Source organism: Sarcophilus harrisii, chromosome 5 (genome assembly GCF_902635505.1).
Source record: "Sarcophilus harrisii chromosome 5, mSarHar1.11, whole genome shotgun sequence".
NCBI lineage: Eukaryota > Metazoa > Chordata > Mammalia > Dasyuromorphia > Dasyuridae > Sarcophilus > Sarcophilus harrisii.
The window spans coordinates 262,324,282-262,349,981 of NC_045430.1; the positions used below are offsets into that span (position 1 = coordinate 262,324,282).

Here is a 25,700-nt window from a genome sequence, read left to right on the forward strand (position 1 = left end):
CAGAGGCCGGACGTCCCCGGGACCCTCCCCGAGCGCTGCCCCCGCACAGAGGCCGGGCGTCCCCGGGACCCTCCGGAAGGGCAGGAGGCCCGGCCCGGGAAGTTTGCCGCAGTGCCCCCCGCCCCCGCGCTTCCCCGCCCCCCGCGCTTGGCGCGCCCGCCCCCTCCCCTGCAGCCCGGCCACGTGCGGGCCAGCCTGGGCAGCGGCGCCGGGCCGGGGTCTCACCTCAGGATGTTGTCGGCGTAGGGGAGCAGCAGCCTGGAGGCCTCCAGGAAGGTTTCTCGGGAGTTCTGGCAGAGCTCCGAGACGGCCCTGGAGAGGGCGGGCGCCGAGGGGCCGAGCGCCGCGGCGGCCGCAGCAGCCATCCCGCCCGGGCTCGGCTCGGGTTCCGGCTCCGGCTCCGGCTGGGGCTCTGGCTCGGGCTCCTCTTCCTCTCCTTCCTCCTCCTCCGGCCCCCGCCCCCTGCACTGAGCAGGCGCCCGCCCCGCCCGCCGGCCCGCCGAGGGATGCAGCGAGCCGCGGCTACGCGCGCCAGGCTCCCGGCTGGGGACCCGGTGTGGGGGGGACTCGAGGTCCGGGGAAAGGCCCCCCCTTGCCCCCGGGTCGTCCTGGGATACCCCGCCCCCCGGGCTTCCTCGGGGGACGGACCCGTGAGTCCTTCTGTGGCCCCCGGCACTAACAGAAGAACACTTGTCTTAGGCCCCCGGGGGGCCTGCGAGGGGGTTCCCTCGGTAACGGCGTCCGAGTCCGGCCTCGCCCTCCCCTGGGGGGGCCCGGACAGCCGGATCGGGATTCCTGGGAGGAGTGGAACGCGAACCCGCGTCTGTGGCTGCATTTAAACCTCCCCCTCTTAGAGCCAGACCTCCCGCTGCCCCGGCTGAGCCGGCCCTGGTCCTCCTCAGCCTGGCCCCTCGGGGCGCCCCCTCCTCCTCTGAGAACCCCCCAGGAGGTTTTCCTGGCCCCCAGGTCTCTAACCCCCAGGGACGCGTGCGGGAGAGAGTGTGAGGGGCCAAACCTCCCGGCTTCTCCCATCCCACCAGCCCCTGGATATCTAGAATTAAAAGGGGGGGGCCCACAGTGTCACTTCGGCGTTTAAGCCTAGTTAGGCTCGTGGTGAGGCCTTTAGCTCGCTGTCTTTTTCTCCTCCCTAACATTTTGAGCCCCTGACCCGGTAGGACGAGCAGTGACAAAGCCCAAAGTGGTCCCGGTCGTAACAGGAAACGACAGAAGCGACCCGGCCGATGCTCTGGTGAAAAGGCTCTGCCGTCATTGGTCACGCCTGAGATGGGGTCCTCAGCCTCTAACACGGGGGTCCGGACCGATCCTGATGCAGATCTGACTCTGCGCCAGTCCGGGGAAGGCACGGAGCTCCTTCACGCTCCCATCTATGGCACATGCACGCGCACACACACCCCTTATAGTTTGCTGATGTGATCCAGTTCCGTGGTAAGGAGCTCTCTCCAACCACAGAGGCTCCGCTCCTCCTAACCCCGTTTCTGATCGTCCTCCTCTGTTTTTCACCTCTCTGACTTCACTTTGCTCCCTTCCAAAAACCAGTTCTAGAATTCACCGATTTGCCTGGATTGTCTCCACAATCAAATGCAGGGAGGAGCACGGCCTGCTTTGTTGGATCATCATTCAGGTCCTGCTCTCTTCCGTTTATTTATTTATTTATTTTAATTTATTTTTTTCACTCTTTTTTTTCCTCTTCTGTTTCTAGTTCTGTCCCGTGTCTCTATGCCCTTTAACCCAGCTGGCACGGGTTTAGTTATCCCCTCAATGCAGGTGACTCCCACCTCTGGTTGGCCAGCCCTCCTCTCTTTCCTGAGCTTCAGCCTTCCATCAACAACTGAGCCTCAGTGACAAGCACCTGGTCTGTAGATATGTCAGACTAACATGTCCCAGAGAAAACTCCCCTCCCCCTCAACCAGCCCGTCTTCCATACTCTCCCATTTCTGCCAAGAATGCCGCCATCTTTCCAGTCACCCAGATTCATCCCCTCAGTCAAGCTCAGCCCTTGATTCTTCTCCATTCCCAATTCTCCCCACTTACCCAACTGTTACCCTAGTCCAACCCTGCTCACTTCTCAATTGGATTATTGCAATAGCCTCCTACTCTAGTCTTTTCCAATCCATCCTCAGAGCTGACAAAGTGACACTCGTACAGCTCCAGGGTCTCCCTGTTGCTGACAGGATAAACTACCAGCACCCCTGTCATTCAAAGTCCTTCACGTTCTTGATATAGACCACGGGACAGCTAGGTGAATTGGGAGCCACGAAACCCTGAATCCGAATCCTCCTTCAGACACAGGAGCATGTCACTTCACTTGTCCCTGCTTCATTTCCTCGTCTGTGAAACAATGCGGAGGACTTCTAAAAATTAGCCTACAGAATCCTTCCCAGCTCTGAATCCACATTTCCACAGCACCCTCCCAGGCCCATCACTCTCATGCTCACACTCTACAACCTTACCCAACTGGATTTACTGGCTGCTCCTGAAACCTCACGTTGCATTTTCAGTTTCCTCCACTACATTTCTGGCTCACTTCCACTCCGAAGAATCCAGGTTTCCCCCATGAAGACTTTTCTGACCTCCTAGCTGCAAGAGCTTTCCCCAAATGACTTTGCACAATTTTAAAATTTCTTTTGTGTATATGTGATTTCCCCTGACAGATGTGAACTTCTGGGGGACAGGGATTTGTTGTTTGTCCTTTGCTCTCAAGAAGACCATGACCTCAGGAAGGCCATGCCATGCAAATGCATTGGATGTAAGAGAGGCAGGGCTGTGCAGGGTCACCTGCCTCACTTTCCCCTCCAGAGTCATTGGGGTCCAGTGGCTGGATAGAGATCAGGACCCTTGTAAATGGCCCTGGATGCAATGGGAGTCCTCGGTCTTCTTACGCTCAGGTCTTCAGCAGCACCCATTTAGTAATTAAGACTGTGTAGCAATTGAGGCAAAGAATCTCCTCTTTCACCTAGTTGAAAAAACTAAATTAATGAATGAATAGGAAGGGGAAGACCTTCAGGGATTATTTCTTTTTATTTGATCTTTTTTACCCTACACTCTTCGCAGAGCGCCTACCACACTAATCACTAGTTGATTAGTCATTTCCGATTGCCTTTCCGAGGACTTCTCTCCTCAATGTGTTCTCCTTCAGTTTTTCTCTCAGAACTTTTTATGTCCTATTCTGTGCCTCTTTTTTGGGTGATCCTGTGGTCCAATAAGCCCAGGAATGGTTAGGATTGCTTTGGAATCTGGAAGCTGGGTTCAGAGCTAGTCTCTAGCAAATACTAACTGTGTAAATACGGCTAAATCAATTAAATTCTCAGGGCCCGAGGCAATTTCAACACTTATTAGTTACTGGTTGGCATAAGTGGAAAGGGTTTCTCTAAAGAGAGTTCTCCCATGCTCACAGTTCTGGATCCCCTTCCACTACCCAACCCCCCCAAAAATACCAAGCTCCTCAAAATCTGGCCCTAGGCCACATGTAATGAATAAAAACTTATGATAATTACCTTTCTTTCTACCTCATCACTTTATCATTTGTCAATAAATTCAGTTTGAGAAGAGGCTTAACATGGTGAATATTCTGTTTTTGTGTTGCTCTTCCCCTCAATTCTCCCAAACCTTTTTACTTCCCTATTGATATTGTTATAATTTTAAGCATCTCTCTTGTCAGAAACTATGGAATCTACTTAATTTTTCTGTCATCTATGAAATGGAAATAAACATAGGCTCACAAAGACTGCCAACGGAGTCCAGGCTCTGCTAAATCCTCCCAGGCCAGAGAGATTTTTAGTATGAATTGGCAATAGACTGTCATCTGAGGACCAGCCTCACCATGCTTGAAGATGTTTATCACCAGAAAGTTGGAGGACAGGCAGCACATCAATATTCCATAAGCAGCTCATCTCTCAGGGTCAGAAGGGGCTCTGATGATGATGAACTTGTGATTCTCTTGCACATACATTATAATTATCTGTACACATCTTTCTTCTTATATTGTCAGCTATTTAGCACAGAAACCTTTATGTATTCACATAAGAGCCTTATTATTTTATATCGATAAATTGAATTTTCCTTAGATGAATGGATTATAGCATTTAAAGCTGGAAGATCTTCTATTCCAAGCTCCTCATTTAAAATTTAGAAAAAGGAGTACCTAATTCTGAGTTTTCGTTTCCCCATCACAGAGGTAGTGAATAGCAGAGTGAAGACTCAAACTCAGGTTCCTTGACTAAAGCTAGTAACCACATTTCAGCAAACTGAATTTCACTGTCCCTAGCATTTTACTTTTCTTTACATCCTATATCCAATTTATCATCAAATCTTGTCATTTTTTTCTTTCACAAAATTACTTGAATCTTATTTTAGCTCTGTTCCCACAACAAATCCCTAGTCTTAGATGACATTTTTTAACCTTTATATTATTGTAAGCTATTTGTCATCCTCAGTGTCTCTGCCACTGGCATCAGTTCTTTCAGGGAAGTACAGAATTATAGTGCTGATGTCACTTTTTGTCTTTAATCTTCCTTCCTCTAAAGACCAAGCTTCTGATTTTATTGCCATTTCCTCCACCAGACCTGTGTCAGCTCTGTTCAGATGGACTTTTATTTCTTATTCCTTTCCAATTTTCCCATTCCTAATTCTATCCTTCCTTATGCCATCTACATCAGAAACATCAACTTTCTTCAGATCTCCTCCTTATTCAAATATCTGGGAAATACAATTTCCTCCTTGAAGGCTGAATAGAATAAATGGATTGTGAATTTTAAATTAATAATTTGGACCATTCAAACTCAGCAACTTCAAGGATGCTCTTGGATCTTCACCTCCTTTCTTTATTGCCAAACTTTATTGCCTTTTCCCATCTCCCAACCCCCTCTATATGTTCTGATAGAAAACCAGAAACATGGAACTTTTTTGATTCCTCCTACATTTGTTAGATAAGATATTCCAGAACTTTGGTTCATCCAGAGAACCTTTGAACTTTTCTCTTGGACTTGTGCTAAATACTTTTGTTTAGCTCTTGGTTAAAACACTGTATGTCACTGAACTTCGTCTCTTAGAACTGTAAGTGTGGGATGTGTTCAGGGAAGGCTAGTGTCTGTGTTGTGATCCCTTTGTCAGGCTACTTTCTACCTTTGGTGTTTGGCTGATCCACCTAACTCTCATCTGTGACTCCAAGAAACTGTAGCGTGCACTGCAGCCACAGCCCAGTAAATCCTTTCCAGCAGATGGGCTAAACCAGATTGAGGATAACCAAAGGGTCCCAAACCTACGGTAAGTTAGGGGGGTGTGGATCACAACATAATATTTTCACTCTTTTTGTTGTTGACTTGCATTCTTTTTTTTTTTTAATCTGATTTTTCTTGTGTATTTATGGAAATATGTATAGAGGAATTTCACATGTTTAACATATATCGGATCACTTGCTGACTGGGGGAGAGGGGAAAGAGAGGGAAAAAAATTAGAATATAGGGTTTTGTAGGAGTGAATGTTGAAAATTATCCATGTACATATTTTGAAAACAAAAAGCTATAATTAAAAAAAAGACTCCTCCTGGTAGAATGGGAGGATGAGGACAATTTGTTCCAATGGCCATGAAGGCAGATGAAACAGGTACTGTGGAGAACTTGATTAGACATCAAAACTCCAAGGTCACCCACTGTATCTCCAACCATTACCAGTCATGTTGACTCTGTCCTGCCATGGGACAATGATGGTTTTAGGAGAGGGAGTGAGCCCACTACTTCTTGCTGCTCTGCCTCACTTAAATCCATTTTATTCATGAATCAAAAGACATCACCATACTTAGAAGTTCACAGTATATTTGATATACAAACACAATGACCCACAGAAATGCCCCACCACTTTTAGAATTCTCTCAAAGGAATACTCGAGTTCTGCTGCTTTCTCTCTCTAAGGGTGCCTTTTTGGAGATCACAACCATCTGATCCATGGACAGCAGTGTTTAGTTTGACCTCATTAAACGAGGTCTTCCTGTCCTATGATGTTACTGAAATGAAACTGTGATTATTAATGAATTCCATTTACCAATGTAATAGATTTAACCTTGACCACTCTCTTAGAGAGACCTGATGGCAAGATGGATGAGATCAAGAATGTCTCTCTGCACATCCCTAAGGGATGCTGTGATTTCCACCTTTGGGTGGGACAGGAGGTAAGCCTTGGCAGGCGCTCATTTCTTTACTTTCAAATCTCCAAGAAAGGTAGGGATAGAATTATGTCATCTAATACACAATGCATAGAAGTTCAGGGTTTCAATATTAGAGGCACTTTCCTGGACTGCTTTAAAGAAGCACACTCCTTTGATTGATATACAAAGGACAAAAGATAATTACACATATGGAACACAGATATTAATCAGGGAAGTATATACAGATAGAGTGGATAACAGAAGACAGAAATAAATAGGCTCTTCAACTTGGAAGCAAGATGGAGTCTCAGTTCAACCAAGGAAAGAATGATTCAGATGTCTGCCCTTAGCAGTCCTTAGGGAACAAGGGTTCGGAATCAAGGGACATTTTGGAAAGACATCTTTCCTTATGTTTCAGGCTCCCATTAGCCATTCAAAGGTGTGTGTCTTTTCTCTTACCTGGTCTCTTTTGAACTTCAGTCTTAAATTTCTCTCCCAATCCCAAATCATGTTTTCTTTATGTATGATGTAACATCAGTGTCAGAGATTTTTCAGCCAAATAGGATTTACATCTCCCCAAATGGACCTGCCTGAAGTACATATTGTATTTGGAGGGAGTGTTGCAACAAAATTGAAGGATATTGCTCCTTCGTGATTTTCCCAAATATTTCCATAACTTTTGGCCATACATAACTCCTCAATCCTTTGTCTGATCTTGATTGGCCTCCCAATATAAAATTGCTTATTTAAATGTTATGATATTTCCTTTTTGAAATGTCTTGTTAAGCTTATTCTTATGAGGGATTTTGTTTCAATTCTCTTACTAATGTAATCTACTTCAAAAGTTTCAAATGCTATCTGTTTGCTTGTTTAAATCATCATAATAAATAGGTTCTTTGATTAAACTTTCAAGATTTCAAGATTTTGAATTCTCTGGTTATTATTTTCCAAGGAAGCTATGTCCACTTAAAAATCCTCATAACCTAGATATTACATTGGAAGCTTGAACTGGACTAGCAGAGTTCCAGTTATGGCAAATCTTACCAAGAGGGATAAGCTTTATGTTAGGGCCTTGTTTTAGACTATCTGATTCTTTTCTAAAGACCATTCCTGCTAAGTATTGAGAGGCTGGTTACTTTATACTGTATTTATTCTTCAGTGCAACTCCTTTCTCAAAGCCCACTGATATGGGACTTTCTCCTTATTGGTGGAGATGAATATCTTGCTCGAGATGAGGGGTTGGTGAGAATGCCTCCAACCTTTTTTAAACCTCTGGACTTCTGGTTTAGAAACTGCTTGGGCACTTTTGGCTACCAAAAAGAAGATGGAAGAGATCAACTTCATTTCAGGTTGCTTGAAGGAAAAGACTCAGAACACAGAAGAGAAGCTGGGAATCTTTATCATGTCCCTATACCCAGTTTGCTGTTGTAGAGATTGGATGAGATCCAGAATTCTCTCTTAATTAAACTAAATTATCTTGCTTCCAGTGGGAGGGCCTGGAACAACATCAATTTTTGGAAACTATGCTCAGTATCAAAGAGGAGTTGTAATCTGTATCAATGGAAGACAAACTTCAGTGGACCTATTTGTGATTTCATCTTGTGGGCACTCCTGCCCTAGATGCAGATTTCAATTTATCTACCTCGTCTCATCCAGTGTAATTTTTGTTCACATCCTTGCACAGATCCTCTGCAGAGGATCCAAGTCAACAAGCATGTATTAAGCACTTACAATGTATCAGGCACTGAGGTAAGCACTGGGATGCAAAGGAAGATAGAAACAGTCCCTACTCTCAGAGCTCAATAACCATGTATAAACAAACCATATACAGGATAATTGGAGATAATCACAGAGGGAAGCAACTAGCATTAAGGGAGATTAAGAAAATATTCTTGAGGAAGGTAGGATTTAGGCTGAGCCAGAAAATCGAGGAAGTAAAGATGAGGAGGAGGGGATTCCTGGCAAAGGAAACAGGGAAAATGCATGTGGTTGAGGAATGGAGTTTATTATGTGAATAACTGCAAGGAAGATAGTATTATTGGATCACTGAGTCTTTGGCAGGGATGAAATGGGGAGGAGCAGAGAGAATAATGAGGAGACTGGAAGAGAAAGTGAAGAATTTTAGAAGTCAAACATTTCATTTTTGTCATTGGAGGTTAATAGGAAAACAGTGAAGTTTATTGAACAAAGAGAGGATATGATTCAGACCTGTGCCTTTGGAAGATCAATTTGATAGCTGAATAGGTGATGGAGTAGGATAGGAAAAGTTAGGACAGCAAGTCTAACTGTAATAGTCTGAGCTATTGTAATAGTCTGGGTACAAGGTGATAAAGATCCACACTAGGGTAAGGGGAGAAGAGAACTACATGAAAGATGTTTTGAAGATACAATTGACATTTGGCAAATGATATGGGTGGTAAGAGAGTCAAGAGTTGAGGATGACACTTAGGATGTACGTGTGGATAGCAGGGAGGACCTTCCATGACAGTAATGGGGAGATTAGAAAGAGGGAAGTTTGGTGGAAAAAATGACTTCAGTTTTGGACATCTGCAGCTTGAGATGGGACATTTAGTTTGAGATGTCCAGAAGACAGTTGGAGCTATCTGGAGGTCATGAACGAGTGAAGGCTAGAGCCAATTCTTTGGATCCTTTTTCCTTCTAGCTCTCTGCCTTGTGGAAATGGAATTTATGAAACCATGGAAACAACTCATCTATGAATTGTCCAGTAAGTTATTTAATCCATTCCTCCTCATTCTAAAATTTTCATTAAATTGCTTCTAGTTTAAATCATTTAAGATAGCTGAAAATCCATTAAGACTTTTAGTGAAAAGGAGTCTCGATATTGTGATCACAAGTGTAGAGTAGTAAGGAATCTTAAAAGTTGGGGGGGGGTCTAAGACCCTTTTTTTTTTTTTTACAAATGAGAAAACTGGGTCCAGAGTGATAAGGTGGCCTACGTGAGGCCACTCAGATAGTAAATGGCAGAACCAGGATTTGAAGATTCAAAGTCTTCCTATTCCAAATCCAGAGGTCTTTTCCCTGTGCAATCAAGCTGTTCTTTCTTGTTTTCAATTCACCTCTTTCTGTTCCTCTTTTTCCATTTTCATGTTTCACATTGAGGCCCCTTTTGGCCTCAATGAAGACTTAGGAAAGTTGGCCATAATATTCTAAATATTAATTTTAATCTTTCTTTCCTAATTTTTCTTTAATCATTATTGTTTTGAGCTGTCAAAAATATTTCAGTTTGTGATTTCTAAGTAGTATAAGCAATGTCTCTAGTAGGCCTGTGTCCCAAAGAGATCTCAAAGGAGGGAAATGGACCCATGTGTACAAAAATGTTTGTGGCAACAAATTGGAAACTGAGTGGATGCTCATCAGTTGAAAAATGGCTGAATAAGTTATGGAATATTATTGTTCTTTAAGAAATGACCTAGCAAGATGATTTCAGAGAGGCCTGAGGAGACTTACATGAACTGATGCTGAGTGAAGTGAACAGAACCAGGAGAACATTATACACAGTAACAAGATCATGTGATGATTGACTATGATAGACTTATCTCTTCTCAGCAATACAGTGATCCAAGACAATTACTGTAGACTTGGGATGAAAAATACCATCTGTATCCAGAGAGAGAACTATGGAGACTGAATGAGAATCAAAGCATACAATTTTTACCTTTTTTGTTTGCTTTTTCTCATGGTTTTCCCTTTTGTTCTGTTTTTTCTTTCATTACATGACAAATAAGGAAATGTTTAAAAGTATTATATATTATAACCTATATCAGATTGCTTGATTTCTTGGGGAGTGGAGGAGGAAAGGAAGGCAGGGAGAAAAAAAATTGGAACTCAAAATCCTACAAAGTGAATATCTGTATATTTCTTGTAGTATCTGTATATTTTTTGATCTTTTGTAAATTTTCTTTAGATTTCATATTTATTAGTGGAAAATAGCATTTATTTATTTTTTTTTTTATTTAATAGCCTTTTATTTACAGGATATATGCATGGGTAACTTTACAGCATTAACAACTGCCAAACCTCTTGTTCCAATTTTTCACCTCTTACCCCCCCACCCCCTCCCCCAAATGGCAGGATGACCAGTAGATGTTAAATATATTAAAATATAAATTAGATACCCAATAAGTATACATGACCAAAACATTATTTTGCTGTACAAAAAGAATCAGACTCTGAAATATTGTACAATTAGCTTGTGAAGGAAATCAAAAATGCAGGTGTGCATAAATATAGGGATTGGGAATTCAATGTAATGGTTTTTAGTCATCTCCCAGAGTTCTTTTTCTGGGCGTAGCTGGTTCAGTTCATTACTGCTCCATTGGAAATGATTTGGTTGATCTCGTTGCTGAGGATGGCCTGTTCCATCAGAACTGGTCATCATATAGTATTGTTGTTGAAGTATATAATGATCTCCTGGTCCTGCTTATTTCACTCAGCATCAGTTCGTGTAAGTCTCTCCAGGCCTTTCTGAAATCATCCTGTTGGTCATTTCTTACAGAACAGTAATATTCCATAATATTCATATACCACAATTTATTCAGCCATTCTCCAACTGATGGACATCCATTCAGTTTCCAGTGAAAATAGCATTTTTAATGTCACATGGTGGCACTATTGTTAAATTAGTGGAAAAACTCTACTTTGTATCCTGTGCCCATATGGCTTAACAATTTTTTATAAAGACTACCATGTGAACTTTTGTTGCCACACTATTTAATTTTGTACTTACTATATATCTCATTAAGCTCTGTTTTGTCCACTTAAAATATTAAAGTCTGCATCAGAGACCACTAAATAGCAGGAAGGGACAAGTTCTTCAGGAACTGTTAAGTAACACATGATAGTCTGAACTTATATGAAATCATTCACAAAATCAAGAAATAATAGCATTGTACACTTTTAGAATTAGAAGGGATCGTAGAGACCATGCAATATTTATCAAATACCTACTGTGTTCAAGCATATGTGTGCTATGGGGTATGCAAATAAGAATAAGATATGTTTTCCCTTTAAGAATTTACAATCTTAAAAATTGTAAGAGAACAAGAGAACAATTGTTAAAAAACAAGAAAACATAATAACCACTAATAATTGTATATTTGTAATTTTCAAATTGTAAAATATGCTCAAATACATTACTTCAGAAAACCCATATGCAAAAATATATTATTAAATAACAAGTAAAATGACAATATAAATGTAGTACTATAAACTAACTCATACTAACTCACAATTATAGGTTTTGTCCTCTGAAGGTGACTCAGCCTCTAGGTGCTCTAGGAGTTTATACTTCTAAACATATAACTCACAAGTGCCCAGTAATATGTTTAGATAATCAGATATATGACACAGTTATTTCAGTGCAAAAGCATTTACTAAAACTATATAAAATAACACAAAATATTCCCCTCCTTCTTCCCTTTTGTGCATTGGAAGCACTCTCCTGTCAAAATAACATATTCTTAATGGGGAAATTGATGAAATGTGGAAATGTGATGTAGTTTACAGGTAGAAATAGATATAATACTGAAATAGTAGGTGTGTGTGTGTGTGGGGGGGGTTTAACCTTCCCTTCTCAGAATTAGATACATCTAATAAAAAAATAAAGCTTTAAAGAGGTAAAGATAATCTTAGAAAAGCTAGATATAATAGCTTTCTAGAAAGAACTGAATGGGAATAGAAAATGCTTTTTCTCAATGACACATGGTGCTTTTGCCAAAAAAAGAAAAAAAAAAAAAGACCATATATTAGGGCATAAAAAGTTTAGAAAAACAGAATATTAAGTGTATCATTTTCAATCAGAATGCAATTAAAATTAATGCAATGGACCGTGGAACCATAGATTAAAAACTAATTGGACACTAAACAACTTGATCTTAAAGAATGAGTTAGAGAACAAATTATAGAAACAATCAATAATTTCAATAAAGAGAATGACAATAATGAGATAACATACCAAAACCTATGGAATGTAGCAAAAGCAGTAATCAGAAGAAAATCTATATCTCTGAATGTGCTTACATCAGTAAAATGGAGAAAGAAGATAACAATGAATTTGGTATGCAATGTTAAAAACTGGAAAAACAACAAATTAAAAATCCCCAGTTAAACAGTGAATTGGAAAACCTAAAATTTACAGGTGAAATAAAATAGAATATATAAAAAGCGTCTATAAAATTGGACATATGCATACCTATAATTGAGTTTAAGAAAACCATTGTATTAATAACTAAAATTAGGAATTGGTTTCATGAAAAAAAAGATAATCTATTGGTTAATATGATTTTACAAAGATGAAAACCAAATCACTAGTATTAAAAATGAGTAATAAAACTAATTAAGATGAAATTAAAGCAATTATACAGTATTATTTTGTCCAATTATATGCCAGAACATTTAACAATTCAAGTGAAATGGAATGATTGTGATAGAATACTACTATGATATAAAAATTTATGAGCTACTTGATTTTAGAAAAGACACTTTCATGAAGAGTGAAATGAGCAGAACCAAGGAAATGAACTCTGTAACAGCAATATTGTTCTAAGAATAACTTTGAACAACTAAATCATTTTAATTATTGTAAATACTCAAATTAATCAAAAAGAATCTACAAAAGAAGATATTATTTGCATCCAGAGAAATAGAATCCTTTCATGTGTGTACATGAAAAAAAAATTTGTCTTTTTGTATTTAAATTTAAAATGAATTAAGACAAAATAAAACAAGGTGCTATATAGCCACTTCAGTCTCTGATACTGCAGGCCTCTTCTGTGCTTAGGAGGTGTCCCTGCTGCTTGAGGCCTCTTGGCTAAGTGGACTACTTAACTGGGTTCCTTGCAGAGCATCTGGTTCTGCCCATTGGCTATAGTCTCTGTTGCTTCCAGTATCTGGTTTACTTGAGCTTTGGCTCAGGCATTGTCATGCTCCTAAAAGAACTAAAACTTCTAGTTAAGGACCAATGAGAAGGCCTTCCAGGTCTGTCCTCTCTAGTTCTCAGCTCTGAAGCCTACCATCTCTTTAGTAACTGGACCCCAATTGCCAGTGTGAACCTCTCTTTATTCTAGATTCTTTTCATGAAAGTTTTGGTCTCAGAAAGGAGCATCTTTGAATTCTCAAGCTGTGTATAAACATGTCCTGTTGCCATGTTCTTCTGTGCCAAGATACTGCTGCAGGATTATCGGGGTTAAAGGAAAAAAGTATCCTTTTCTGACCTATACATTCGGTAAGAGGCACAAGTCAATCCTCAGAATTTCCTTAAGAGTTCAGTACTTGTTTAGAAGAACTGCAAATGTTTAAGCTGTAATAGGATTACTTACTGTGTATGGGAGGGAGTGGAGAAGAGGCAAAAAAATTTGGAACATAGAGTTTTACAAAGATGAATGTTGAAGACTATCTGCATATATTTGAAAAAAAAATTAAAAAAAAATTTGAGTCCTTTACTAATGCATGGTTGGTAGAATTGTGAATTAATCCAGCCACCTAGAGAGTAATTTAGAACTATGCCCAAAAGGCTATCACATTATGCATACCCTTTGACCCAGCAGTGTCTCTACTGGGCCTGTGTATCAAAGAGATCTCAAAGGAGGGAAATGGACCCACATGTACAAAAATGTTCCTGGCAACCTTTTTTGTAGTGGCAAGAAACTGGAAACTGAGTGGATGCTCATCAGTTGGAGAATGACTGAATAAGTTATGGAATATTATTGTTCTTTAAGAAATGACCAGCAGGATGACTTCAGAGAGGCCTGAGGAGACTTACATGAACTGATGCTGAGTGAAGTGAACAGAACCAGGAGAACATTATACACAGTAACAAGATCATGTGATAATTGACTATCATAGACTTATTTCTTCTCAGCAGTAGTGATCCAAGACAATTACTGTAGACTTGGGATGAAAAATACCATCTGTATCCAGAGAGAGAAATATGGAGACTGAATGAGAATCAAAGCATACAATTTTTACCTTTTTTGTTTGCTTTTTCTCATGGTTTTCCCTTTTGCTCTGGTTTTTCTTTCATTACATGACAAATAAGGAAATATGTTTAAAAGTATTATATGTTATAACCAATATCAGATTGCTTGATTTCTTGGGGAGTGGAGGAAGAAAGAAAGGCAGGGGGAAAAATTTGGAACTAAAAATCCTACAAAGTGAATATTGAAAACTACTTTATGTGCAATTGGAAAAATAAAATACTGTTGGGGGGAAGGTGGGGAAGGAGTTCAGTCCTTTAGAACTGACTTTTAAGAGCTGACAGTCTTCCTTACTAATTAAATTGTGATTGGTGAAGTCCTTTTTCTCCATTCTCACATCAGTGAATATGCAGGAAAAAGGTAGTAGAGCCATCCATAAGAGACAACTTCTTTGTCTCTGCCAGTCTTCAGCTGAGACTATTCAAAAGTCTAATACCCTTATAAATCAAAAAAGGGTCACTCAAAATGAGATCCCTGTAATTTGATTGATTGTAGAATTCTATTCATCAGGAATTCCCTGATCAGTTCTTTCCCCATACTTAAGAAATAATACAAGGTAGTAAATATGTACCATAAGTATATGTAAGCATATATAAGTATATGTTATGAATTGAGAAAAGGGAGAGGGAATTGCAATAAGTGGAATTGGACAATTTCATTGGAAAGAAAAGGAACTAGAACAGAGTACATTTAGGTTAGAGGAATGATAAGAAAAGTTTGGGGAACATGTGTTTTGGGAAATAGGGAGATCAACTTGATTGTAATTAGTAGAGAAGTAGCATATTTGGAGAGAAGTTGTAAAATATCTGAATTCAATGCAATAATCAGGAATTTTAACTTAAAATTATAGATAACAGTATTACACTAACATAGCAGGGCATTTTTACCAAGTCCTACTTAGAGCTAAGGAAAGGAAGGTCCAGAAAAGAATTGAATGGGAGGAAAAAGCATTGGGTTTCACTTGGGAAGTTTCATTGTGTTTTCCTTGAAACAAAAGCTCACTTTTTAAATATCTAGTAATAGTTCTAGTAATATTTTGTGATGGAATTCATGGAATACTACATCTCTGAAAAACTGAAGTTGCAAGCAACTCAAAGAGGAATAGAGAAAGCCATATGGAGGGGGGAGGAGGGAAAAGATTGCAACATTTTACCACAGAACTTTGCTTGAGAAATAGTCTTAAAAACCTGTTATCAAGGAAATGTGGAACCAAAAAAAGAGCTAGAACAATAAGATATTAAAACTTTGGTAGATCCCATGAACCTGGAAAGGCTTCTCTAGATATTCCTCTGTATCTACTGATATGGAACTGAGGATCAGTTCCATAAAATTAAATTTGTTCTTTACCAGATTGACTACAGGGTCTCACCAATATGGGATTACAGCAAGTATCAAAGCCCATTTTCTAGAAGGAAAATCTTCCAGGGCCAAATTCTGTCTCTGAAGGTTTCCTAAATTTGTCACCTGTCCCTTTTGCACCAATTTATTATTTTGTAGGAGCAGTTTTTATGGTCATCCATAATAATAACTTCAAAGAATGAGTTTGAAGAGATCTCTGAAGAGACAGGAAAGACATAAACCAATCAGAGCACCCAGGTTTAAACCTCCGCTCTACAACTTTCTCTCTCTGTTGTCAAGTCCAGTGGAGGAGAGTAATGGTTTCCAGATGTGTACCTTCCTGGGAATTATAAAGGAAGAAGAAACAAAGGCCTGGGAATTATAAAGGAAGAAGAAACAAAGGCCTGGGAATTATAAAGGAAGAAGAAACAAAAGTCCTGGGGATTATAAAGGGAAGAAGAAACAAAAGTCCTGGGGATTATAAAGGAAGAAGAAACAAAAATCCTGGGGATTATAAAGGAAGAAGAGACAAAAGTCCTGGGGATTATAAAGGAAGAAGAGACAAAAGTCCTGGGGATTATAAAGGAAGAAGAGGCAAAAGTCCTGGGGATTATAAAGGAAGAAGAGACAAAAGTCCTGGGGATTATAAAGGAAGAAGAGACAAAAGTCCTGGGGATTATAAAGGAAGAAGAGACAAAAGGCCTGGGGATTATAAAGGAAGAAGAAACAAAAGGCCTGGGGATTATAAAGGAAGAAGAAACAAAAGGCCTGGGGATTATAAAGGAAGAAGAAACAAAAGGCCTGGGGATTATAAAGGAAGAAGAAACAAAAGGCCTGGGGATTATAAAGGAAGAAGAAACAAAAGGCCTGGGGATTATAAAGGAAGAAGAAACAAAAGGCCTGGGGATTATAAAGGAAGAAGAAACAAAAGGCCTGGGGATTATAAAGGAAGAAGAAACAAAAGGCCTGGGGATTATAAAGGAAGAAGAAACAAAAGGCCTGGGGATTATAAAGGAAGAAGAAACAAAAGGCCTGGGGATTATAAAGGAAGAAGAAACAAAAGGCCTGGGGATTATAAAGGAAGAAGAAACAAAAGGCCTGGGGATTATAAAGGAAGAAGAAACAAAAGTCCTGGGGATTATAAAGGAAGAAGAAACAAAAGGCCTGGGGATTATAAAGGAAGAAGAAACAAAAGGCCTGGGGATTATAAAGGAAGAAGAAACAAAAGGCCTGGGGATTATAAAGGAAGAAGAAACAAAAGGCCTGGGGATTATAAAGGAAGAAGAAACAAAAGGCCTGGGGATTATAAAGGAAGAAGAAACAAAAGGCCTGGGGATTATAAAGGAAGAAGAAACAAAAGGCCTGGGGATTATAAAGGAAGAAGAAACAAAAGGCCTGGGGATTATAAAGGAAGAAGAAACAAAAGGCCTGGGGATTATAAAGGAAGAAGAAACAAAAGGCCTGGGGATTATAAAGGAAGAAGAAACAAAAGGCCTGGGGATTATAAAGGAAGAAGAAACAAAAGGCCTGGGGATTATAAAGGAAGAAGAAACAAAAGGCCTGGGGATTATAAAGGAAGAAGAAACAAAAGGCCTGGGGATTATAAAGGAAGAAGAAACAAAAGGCCTGGGGATTATAAAGGAAGAAGAAACAAAAGTCCTGGGGATTATAAAGGAAGAAGAAACAAAAGTCCTGGGGATTATAAAGGAAGAAGAAACAAAAGGCCTGGGGATTATAAAGGAAGAAGAACAAAAGGCCTGGGGATTATAAAGGAAGAAGAAACAAAAGTCCTGGGGATTATAAAGGAAGAAGAAACAAAAGGCCTGGGGATTATAAAGGAAGAAGAGACAAAAGTCCTGGGGATTATAAAGGAAGAAGAGACAAAAGTCCTGGGGATTATAAAGGAAGAAGAGACAAAAGGCCTGGGGATTATAAAGGAAGAAGAAACAAAAGGCCTGGGGATTATAAAGGAAGAAGAAACAAAAGGCCTGGGGATTATAAAGGAAGAAGAAACAAAAGGCCTGGGGATTATAAAGGAAGAAGAAACAAAAGGCCTGGGGATTATAAAGGAAGAAGAAACAAAAGTCCTGGGGATTATAAAGGAAGAAGAAACAAAAGGCCTGGGGATTATAAAGGAAGAAGAAACAAAAGGCCTGGGGATTATAAAGGAAGAAGAAACAAAAGGCCTGGGGATTATAAAGGAAGAAGAAACAAAAGGCCTGGGGATTATAAAGGAAGAAGAAACAAAAGGCCTGGGGATTATAAAGGAAGAAGAAACAAAAGGCCTGGGGATTATAAAGGAAGAAGAAACAAAAGGCCTGGGGATTATAAAGGAAGAAGAAACAAAAGGCCTGGGGAATAAAAAGGAAGAAGAAACAAAAGGCCTGGGGATTATAAAGGAAGAAGAAACAAAAGGCCTGGGGATTATAAAGGAAGAAGAAACAAAAGGCCTGGGGATTATAAAGGAAGAAGAAACAAAAGTCCTGGGGATTATAAAGGAAGAAGAAACAAAAGGCCTGGGGATTATAAAGGAAGAAGAAACAAAAGTCCTGGGGATTATAAAAGAAGAAGAAACAAAAGTCCTGGGGATTATAAAGGAAGAAGAAACAAAAGGCCTGGGGATTATAAAGGAAGAAGAAACAAAAGGCCTGGGGATTATAAAGGAAGAAGAAACAAAAGGCCTGGGGATTATAAAGGAAGAAGAAACAAAAGGCCTGGGGATTATAAAGGAAGAAGAAACAAAAGGCCTGGGGATTATAAAGGAAGAAGAAACAAAAGGCCTGGGGATTATAAAGGAAGAAGAAACAAAAGGCCTGGGGATTATAAAGGAAGAAGAAACAAAAGGCCTGGGGATTATAAAGGAAGAAGAAACAAAAGGCCTGGGGATTATAAAGGAAGAAGAAACAAAAGGCCTGGGGATTATAAAGGAAGAAGAAACAAAAGGCCTGGGGATTATAAAGGAAGAAGAAACAAAAGGCCTGGGGATTATAAAGGAAGAAGAAACAAAAGTCCTGGGGATTATAAAGGAAGAAGAAACAAAAGGGTCAATGTAACGGTTTTGGACTAGGAGGACCGGAGTTCAAATTCTGCCTCCCCTTTATAGATGCAAAATCGCTTGGGATGCAAATATAAGTGAAACTGGATGACTTTCTCCCAGCACGCAATCTCCACTCCAATTTCCAGCTCTTAAACTCACTACAATAAAACCATTGACAGGCCAAGGCCTGTGGGCTCCTGAGCCACCAGCATTAGGAGGCTGGTCCTGTTGGCCTTTGTCAGTTCTGGAGGCCTAACGGAGGACCGTAGTAAGACACAGCTTGTTGCTACGCAACCGCCATCGTAGGCCTGGGTTCGAATTCTGGCTGCTCCTCAGTAGCTTTGGGCAACTTCCTAAACCTTGGGGGCCTCAGTTTGTGAAATAACGTGGAGCTCCGTGTCCTCTAAACTGTCCAGTTAGTGCTTCTAATATTATATCATAATTATCATAATATGATGATAATTATAATGATATTATAATATGAATATTATCGAGTATAATTATATTTAACAGCTAGTATAGTAAAAAAAAATATATATATGTATACATTTTTTTTTAAAGGGGGAGTGTTGCAGCACAGGACACTCCCATCATCCGCTGAGCCTACAAGGCAGCGTCTGACTGGGCCGCAGCACGCGCACGCGCACTCCTGGCACAGGAGCGTATGACGTCAGCTCACGCGACGCTTCCGGTTCCGAGACGCAGACTCGGAGCCCGGAGAAAGGAGGTGGGGAAAAGGGAGAACTGGAGGGCAAAGCCCCGCCCCCGCCCTCCATCAATCAAGGGCAGAGGGGGACGGACGTTGCGTATCGCGTCATCCAAACGAGGTGGGACGTGGCTGCGCTGCAGCGCCAGACCAGACCCAGGTACCCGGAGCAGTGGCCCTAGGGCTTTCCTCTCTCCCTTTCTCCTTAACGGAGGCGCCCCCGTAATCGTCGCTTCCCAGAATCCTTCCGCCTCGGCCCAAAGGCGAGCCCCACACAGGCGGCCTAACCACGGGAAGAGGCTCCCAGCGCAGCCCTCTACTAGGCCACGCAGACGCAGAGCCTTCGCCTCCTCACGCAGGCGTCGGGAGCCTTTGTCTCTTCTGCGCAGGCGCCGAAAGCCCTCGCTTCCTTTGCGCAGGCGCCGGCCCAAAGCGGGCGTGGCGTGACGTGACGTCACCGACCAGCTCCCACCTCTCTGCCCTTAGTCCGGGTTCCTTTTCAGACAGGCGTGGTCTTCTTTGTCTGTGGGGGAGCTGGCTTTGGCCCGAATGGCCTCGGGCAGCCCTCGGGTTAAGCGGGTTTTAAATCCCTGATTTTTCTGCCGGGGAGCCAGGGGGAGTCGGGCTCATCGGTGCCTCAGTTTCCCCGCCTGTCAGAGGAGGGAGTGAAGTACAAGCTGTCCGCGGCCCCTCCTGACTCCCGCGGCCCCTCCAGACCCCCGCGGCCCCGCGGCTCTCTCCTTTGCAAAACGAAATAGACGCTGCCAGTGTCTTCAGCATAGTTCGTTTCAGCAAAAAGAGAGTTGCTGGGTTGGGCCACTGAGCAGGGTCAGCCTCTGAGGCTCCTGAAGCCGCGCACGCGCGCTTTCACATAAGGATCTAGTTGCGCTGTGGGCAGCATCCTCACCCTCCCGGGTGGAGCCGAGCCGGGAGACTCGGGAGAGTCCTTGGGGGCTTTGTAAGCCGCGGAACGGGGCGAACTTCTCCTAGGAGGGATTTCCTCTCTTGGCAGTGCCCTGCGTCGTTACAAATGAGAAACGCCTTCCCGGATTACATAAATGCAGGAGAAGTGCAAAGTAGATGCGTAGTGGCACCCGGAGAGCTGCCGGAGAGATGCTCTCTCTGAGGGGAGCTTGAAGAGGTGGAGCCTCTGATGTTTCAGGGCCAGACATACACTGGGTGCGTGAGATTTCAAAGGGTTGACAAGCTGGTAAACGCCATTCATAACCATTTTTTCAGTTCTTTTTTATGATTTTCTTGGCTTGAGCAACTTGCTGCTTTGCACGCTTGCAAACTGGCAAACTATAGAGAGCAATAGGATTTTAGGGGTTAGAAAAGACTCAAGAGGTCATTTTAGAAAATTGCTTCGTGTATCAGAGGTTAAATAGCATGCTTATGGGCCCTGAGATCTATGTACCAAAAGGAGGCCTCTTCCTCATAGGCAGGGTTTTTTTTTTAACCTTTTTTTGTGTGTTAATCCCTATTGGCATTTTGGTGAAGCCCTGGATTCTGTTCTTAGAAGACTTAAAAAAAAAACTAATATATTTAATAATAATAATAATATAATTACTTATTTAATAATTTATTATTATTAAAACACATGCATAGTTTTCAATATTCGCCCTTGCAAAACCTTGTGTTCCAATTTATATTCTACATCCCTTCCTCCCACCCCGTCCCCTAGATGGCAAATATGTTAAACATGTACAATTCTAGAAGACTTTAAGTATATCAGTTGTTGTTTATTGTTGAAAAGCACCAAGATGATGTCCCTATGTTGGGGTCAAGGCAAAATGGTATCTTTTTAGATTTGAGCATAAATTGGATTTAAGTGAGACAGAGTTGCTCAAAGTTGGTCTCAATCTCTCTTCTAGAGTCATGTACATGCATAAGGTAACAAAGTAATTATATTGAAATGTTATGAAGATATTTTTAATGATTCTTGGACCCTAGGTTAGGAACTCCTCCTGTAAAGCTCTGTAAACTATACTATAATACTGTAGTGTATAACCATGTAATAGATTGCAGACTTGTATTCAAATCCAGCCTCTGATCCATTCTAGCTAGTGACCTTGGGTTTAACCTCCCAGAGTAACTTTTTCAGCCCAGGATGCATGAATTTTTCAGAAATACTGTTATAAATGAATTAAACTCATATAGATGGTTTTTGAAGAAAGGTTCTCTGTGAGGTTCCTTTAGCAATTCACCCAAAGCTGCTCCTTGATTACAGAAATAATTGCAACCCGGCTTCAGAAGAGCGGCTGCTTCATAGCTTTGTTCTGGTCTGTTTCAGGAGTGAGCGTCTCATGTTCCCATCGCCACCATGTTGCCCAGCTGTTTTCCAGTGGCAATGAAAGCGGCACATGGTGGCATTCCACACTCCAGATTACTGCCGTGGCTGATTAGAAGCAAGGCACGGTTCTTGTGTTCTGGGCCTCCGACCAAAAGGCGAAGACGAGTTGTGATCACTGGTATTGGATTAGTCACTCCTCTCGGGGTTGGAACTCAGTTAGTGTGGGATCGCCTCATCCAGGGGCACTGCGGCATTGTGGCACTGCAGGGTGAAGAGTATAAGAACATCCCTTGCAGAGTGGCTGCCTATGTGCCCAAAGGGGCTGTGGAAGGCCATTTTAACGAAGAAAACTTTGTGTCCAGATCAGAGGCTAGAACCATGTCCTATCCCACCATCTTGGCCATTGGAGCGGCGGAATTGGCAATCCAAGATTCTGGCTGGCACCCTCAGACAGAAGCTGATCGCAGGGTTGCTGGTGTGGCTATCGGTATGGGGATGGTTCCCCTGGAAGTGATTTCTGACACAGCCGTGATGTTTCAGACAAAAGGCTACAACAAAGTCAGCCCCTTCTTTGTCCCCAAGATCCTGGTTAACATGGCCGCTGGTCAAGTCAGCATCCGTTACAACCTTCAGGGACCCAATCATGCTGTGTCAACTGCCTGCACCACAGGCGCGCACGCTGTGGGAGATTCTTTTAGATTTATAGCACATGGAGACGCGGATGTGATGGTGGCTGGAGGAACAGACGCCTGCATCAGCTCCTTGTCTCTGGCCGGATTCTCCAGGGCCCGTGCTCTGAGCACAAACTCTGATCCCAAGTTGGCATGCCGCCCGTTCCATCCCAAGAGGGATGGCTTTGTGATGGGAGAGGGAGCAGCCATCCTGGTGCTGGAAGAGTACGAACATGCTGTTCAGAGGGGCGCCAGGATATATGCGGAAATCCTGGGCTATGGACTCTCGGGGGACGCCGGCCACATAACAGCCCCCGATCCAGAAGGAGCAGGGGCTGTAAGGTAGACCTTTGCACCTTTGTTCCTCAACATTAAACTCAACTTTAGCGCCCACCCCCTCTAGTGCCCAAAGACTCCGGATAGGACCTCCTGTTCTTACCTCTCCATTCCATCACAGCTAATTTGTTTTCTGCTCCATGTTTTCAGGTCTGAGCTCTTTCAGTGTGAGAGTAGATAGATAACATGTGATTTACATAAAAGAATCCTTGTTTTATATTAAGTCTCCCACCTACTTTTATTCTGTAACTCAAGAAAAATATACTTCGAGACTCTGAAGTAGTAAATATTAAGGCTAGGAATTTTATATATGTTGTCAGGCTGGTGGAGATGTTGTTTTTGGCCTGCTGGATTGGGGCATGGAAAAAATTTCATTATGTTTTATTATATTTCAAATCACACTCTTTCTCTTCTCTTTAGCCTTCCTAGCCTGGGTTTGAGGGGCCCCCAATTCAGAAGGTGCTAAACAAGTGGTACTAGCTGTTAATAGTTGGTTGATTGTTTAAAAAAAATTAGAAAATATACTTGGAATATTAGGGGAAAGCTACAGATTTTATTCTTTGCAACAGAGACATTTTAAAATATTAGCATAGCTTTGTTTTTAGTAAATTAGTAATTTTATAACTTAGTAAATTTACTTTTCAGCTTTTGAGGATTACTTTACTGTCTTCAGTGAAGATAATTTTCAAAACTTATTTGGTAGCTTGCAATCTATGAGCCAGATTATTTAGTGACCAAAAATGAAGGCTTTGAAGCCCCCAGTGATCTCCATGCAGATTATGCCTCCCAGGATTCAGAGTAGTTGTTAATAGTTCAATATCAATGGAACAGGAGGTCCCTAGTGGAGTACGCCAGAGATGGGTGCTTGGACCTGACTTGTTTTTAATGATTTTATCAATCACTTGGATGAAGACAAAGATGGGGTGCTCTGCTCAGTGCTGATAGGAGATTATTAATCCTTCTCTCCTCACCCTTCTTCCTAGTCCTGAAGCCATGAACTTTTCCCCGGGAAAACATGCAAATTTAATTTAATTAGAACATAGTTTTATAGACTGGAAGGGACCTCAGAGAGCATTAAGTACAATTGCTTCATTTATAGATTAGGAAACTGAGAAAAGTATTGTGCTTGAGGTCATACATGTGTTTTACACATATGATGTGTGTGTATGTATATGTGTGTGCATACATATATATGTATAATATGTATATATTTCAGACTAGATCTTTAATTTCATAGGTGTATAGAGAATTCATGGTATGTAAATTTCCGCTACTAATGCAAATGAGGAAATGCATTTCAACTGATAGCCTTAAAGCTGCTCAGAGGAGTGGAGGCTAAATGACTTGTTCAGAGTCACCTAGCCTGTCTGATTTAGACACATGAAGCCCACCCGACCCCAAGGCCAGCTCCCTATGCCCCATGGTACTTGCCACTCATAATTCATTAAGGATTGTTAAATCTAATTCTCTGAATAAATGTGTAGGAAGATTTTAGAAAATCAATATGAAGGAATCTTGCCATACATATTAAAAATAAGTAAAAAAAAATAAGTAAAGTTTCTAACCAAATTTATCTTCCCTAAAAATATTGCTAAATAGATGGGTATTTTGTGTCACTAATAAAAGTACTGGTCCAGACAGAGGACATTTATTGTTGACAATTTACCTAATGAAATGTCTTTCTTCCTTAGATGTATGGCTGCTGCAATTAAAAACGCAGGCATCTCTCCTGAAGATGTATCCTATGTCAACGCCCATGCGACTTCCACACCTCTAGGAGATGCTGCTGAAAACAAGGCCGTCAAACAACTCTTTAAAGAGCATGCTCATTCCCTTGCAATGTCTTCTACCAAGGGAGCAACAGGACATTTGTTAGGAGCCGCTGGAGCAGCGGAAGCTGCTTTTACTGCCCTGGCTTGTTACCATGGAACACTGCCACCCACCCTTAACTTGGACTGCTTGGAACCCGAGTTTGACCTCAATTATGTCCCACTGACAGCCCAGGAATGGAAATCAGGAAAAAGACGCATTGGATTAACCAACTCCTTTGGCTTTGGTGGGACAAATGCAACCCTTTGTATTTCTAGCATATAACGTGTATTTTGTGTGCACATGAACATTGATGCATGATGCTAATGATGACCAATTGGATTAAGAAATAATATAAATATGTGGATAAATGTATGGAGTCTCTCCTTGTGGTCTCTGCTTTGGACACTTTCTAGTACCATGTTTCAAAAACCTACACATATCTTTTTTGTATTTCATCTTCCAGCTTATTTTTCTTTTATCTTGGGCTGAAATCTGTATCCATGAGACTTCTACCCAGTGACTTTAATTCTGTCTTCGGGAGCCCTCAGCATAAGAATCAAACCTTTCCCATAGAATAGCTGTATAAATAAAGACAACTTCCTTGATCTCCTTAAATTTTCTTTATTCTTCCACAACTGTTGCATGTTCTCCATGAGATTAATAATGGGCTCTTCAACACAAACTTTATACCTTGAAAGATGACATCAAATGAAACAGAATAATATGGCAACTTAAGGAAGTTATTTTATAATGTGTTTTGTTAGAAAATTAAATATTATTTTTACCATTGTTGAGAAAATTTACTTAAGTGGCAGTTATTTTTTTAAATTGGTTAAAACATGTTTCTTAACTCATTTTAAGCATCCTGAGATACTAAAGTTATACATAGTCCAAAAAAAGAACTCTATTTGAAATATTGAACTTTTAATCACATGAAGTTAATATTTTCCTTCCAAAAGTTCAATCACTATACATACAGCTTTTGGAGGCTATAGTAGGATCTTTAAAAAAATTCTGGACCTATGAGTTCAGTGGGACAGGCAACTCCCATCTAATGCATCTCATAAACCATTCTGCCACTTACAGTCTCAGAGTTGTCTGAAACACAGAAAAGCTAAATGCCCAGTGTTACGTTGTCAGTATATAACTTGGGCAGGTCTTGAACCTGGATCTTCCTATCAGGAATTGGTGCTTTATTCACTTCCAAGCTGCCTCTCAGTAGAGACTAGACAAGTAAAATTACTACAGAAACATGTAAGGGGTTAAGAATGAAGGTAAAGTAAAATTTTACAGATGTTGAGGTTGTGTGTAAAGCCAAAATGAACTAGTTCATGACCTTATGTGGTTACGTTC

At 41.2% G+C, this 25,700-nt stretch overlaps 2 protein-coding genes across 4 annotated transcripts in view; one reads left to right on the forward strand and one right to left on the reverse strand.

The window, feature by feature from the left end:
* The window catches only part of NGLY1 (N-glycanase 1), a 50,752-nt gene extending 50,310 nt beyond the window's left edge, over window positions 1-442 (reverse strand). Inside the window, exon 1 of the mRNA XM_031940375.1 lies at window positions 226-442. Within this exon, the coding sequence (XP_031796235.1) occupies window positions 226-365 (140 nt within the window). The 5' untranslated portion in view covers window positions 366-442. The remainder of the gene's footprint in view (window positions 1-225) is intronic.
* Window positions 443-19,234: 18,792 nt separating this feature from the next.
* OXSM (3-oxoacyl-ACP synthase, mitochondrial) lies at window positions 19,235-24,952 on the forward strand. 3 transcript variants are annotated; one of them, XM_003772033.4, is made up of 3 exons: window positions 19,235-19,395; window positions 21,529-22,541; window positions 24,227-24,952. In XM_003772033.4, the coding sequence occupies exons 2-3, from the start codon at window positions 21,559-21,561 to the stop codon at window positions 24,627-24,629; spliced, it is 1,386 nt and encodes a 461-aa protein (XP_003772081.1). In that variant the 5' UTR covers window positions 19,235-19,395; window positions 21,529-21,558; the 3' UTR covers window positions 24,630-24,952. The 3 variants fall into 3 exon arrangements, with proteins under 3 accessions (XP_003772081.1, XP_031796237.1, XP_012406830.1); XM_031940377.1 differs by lacking the exon at window positions 19,235-19,395 and adding an exon at window positions 19,433-20,445; XM_012551376.3 differs by lacking the exon at window positions 19,235-19,395 and adding an exon at window positions 19,433-20,414.
* The last annotated feature ends 748 nt before the right edge of the window (window positions 24,953-25,700 follow it).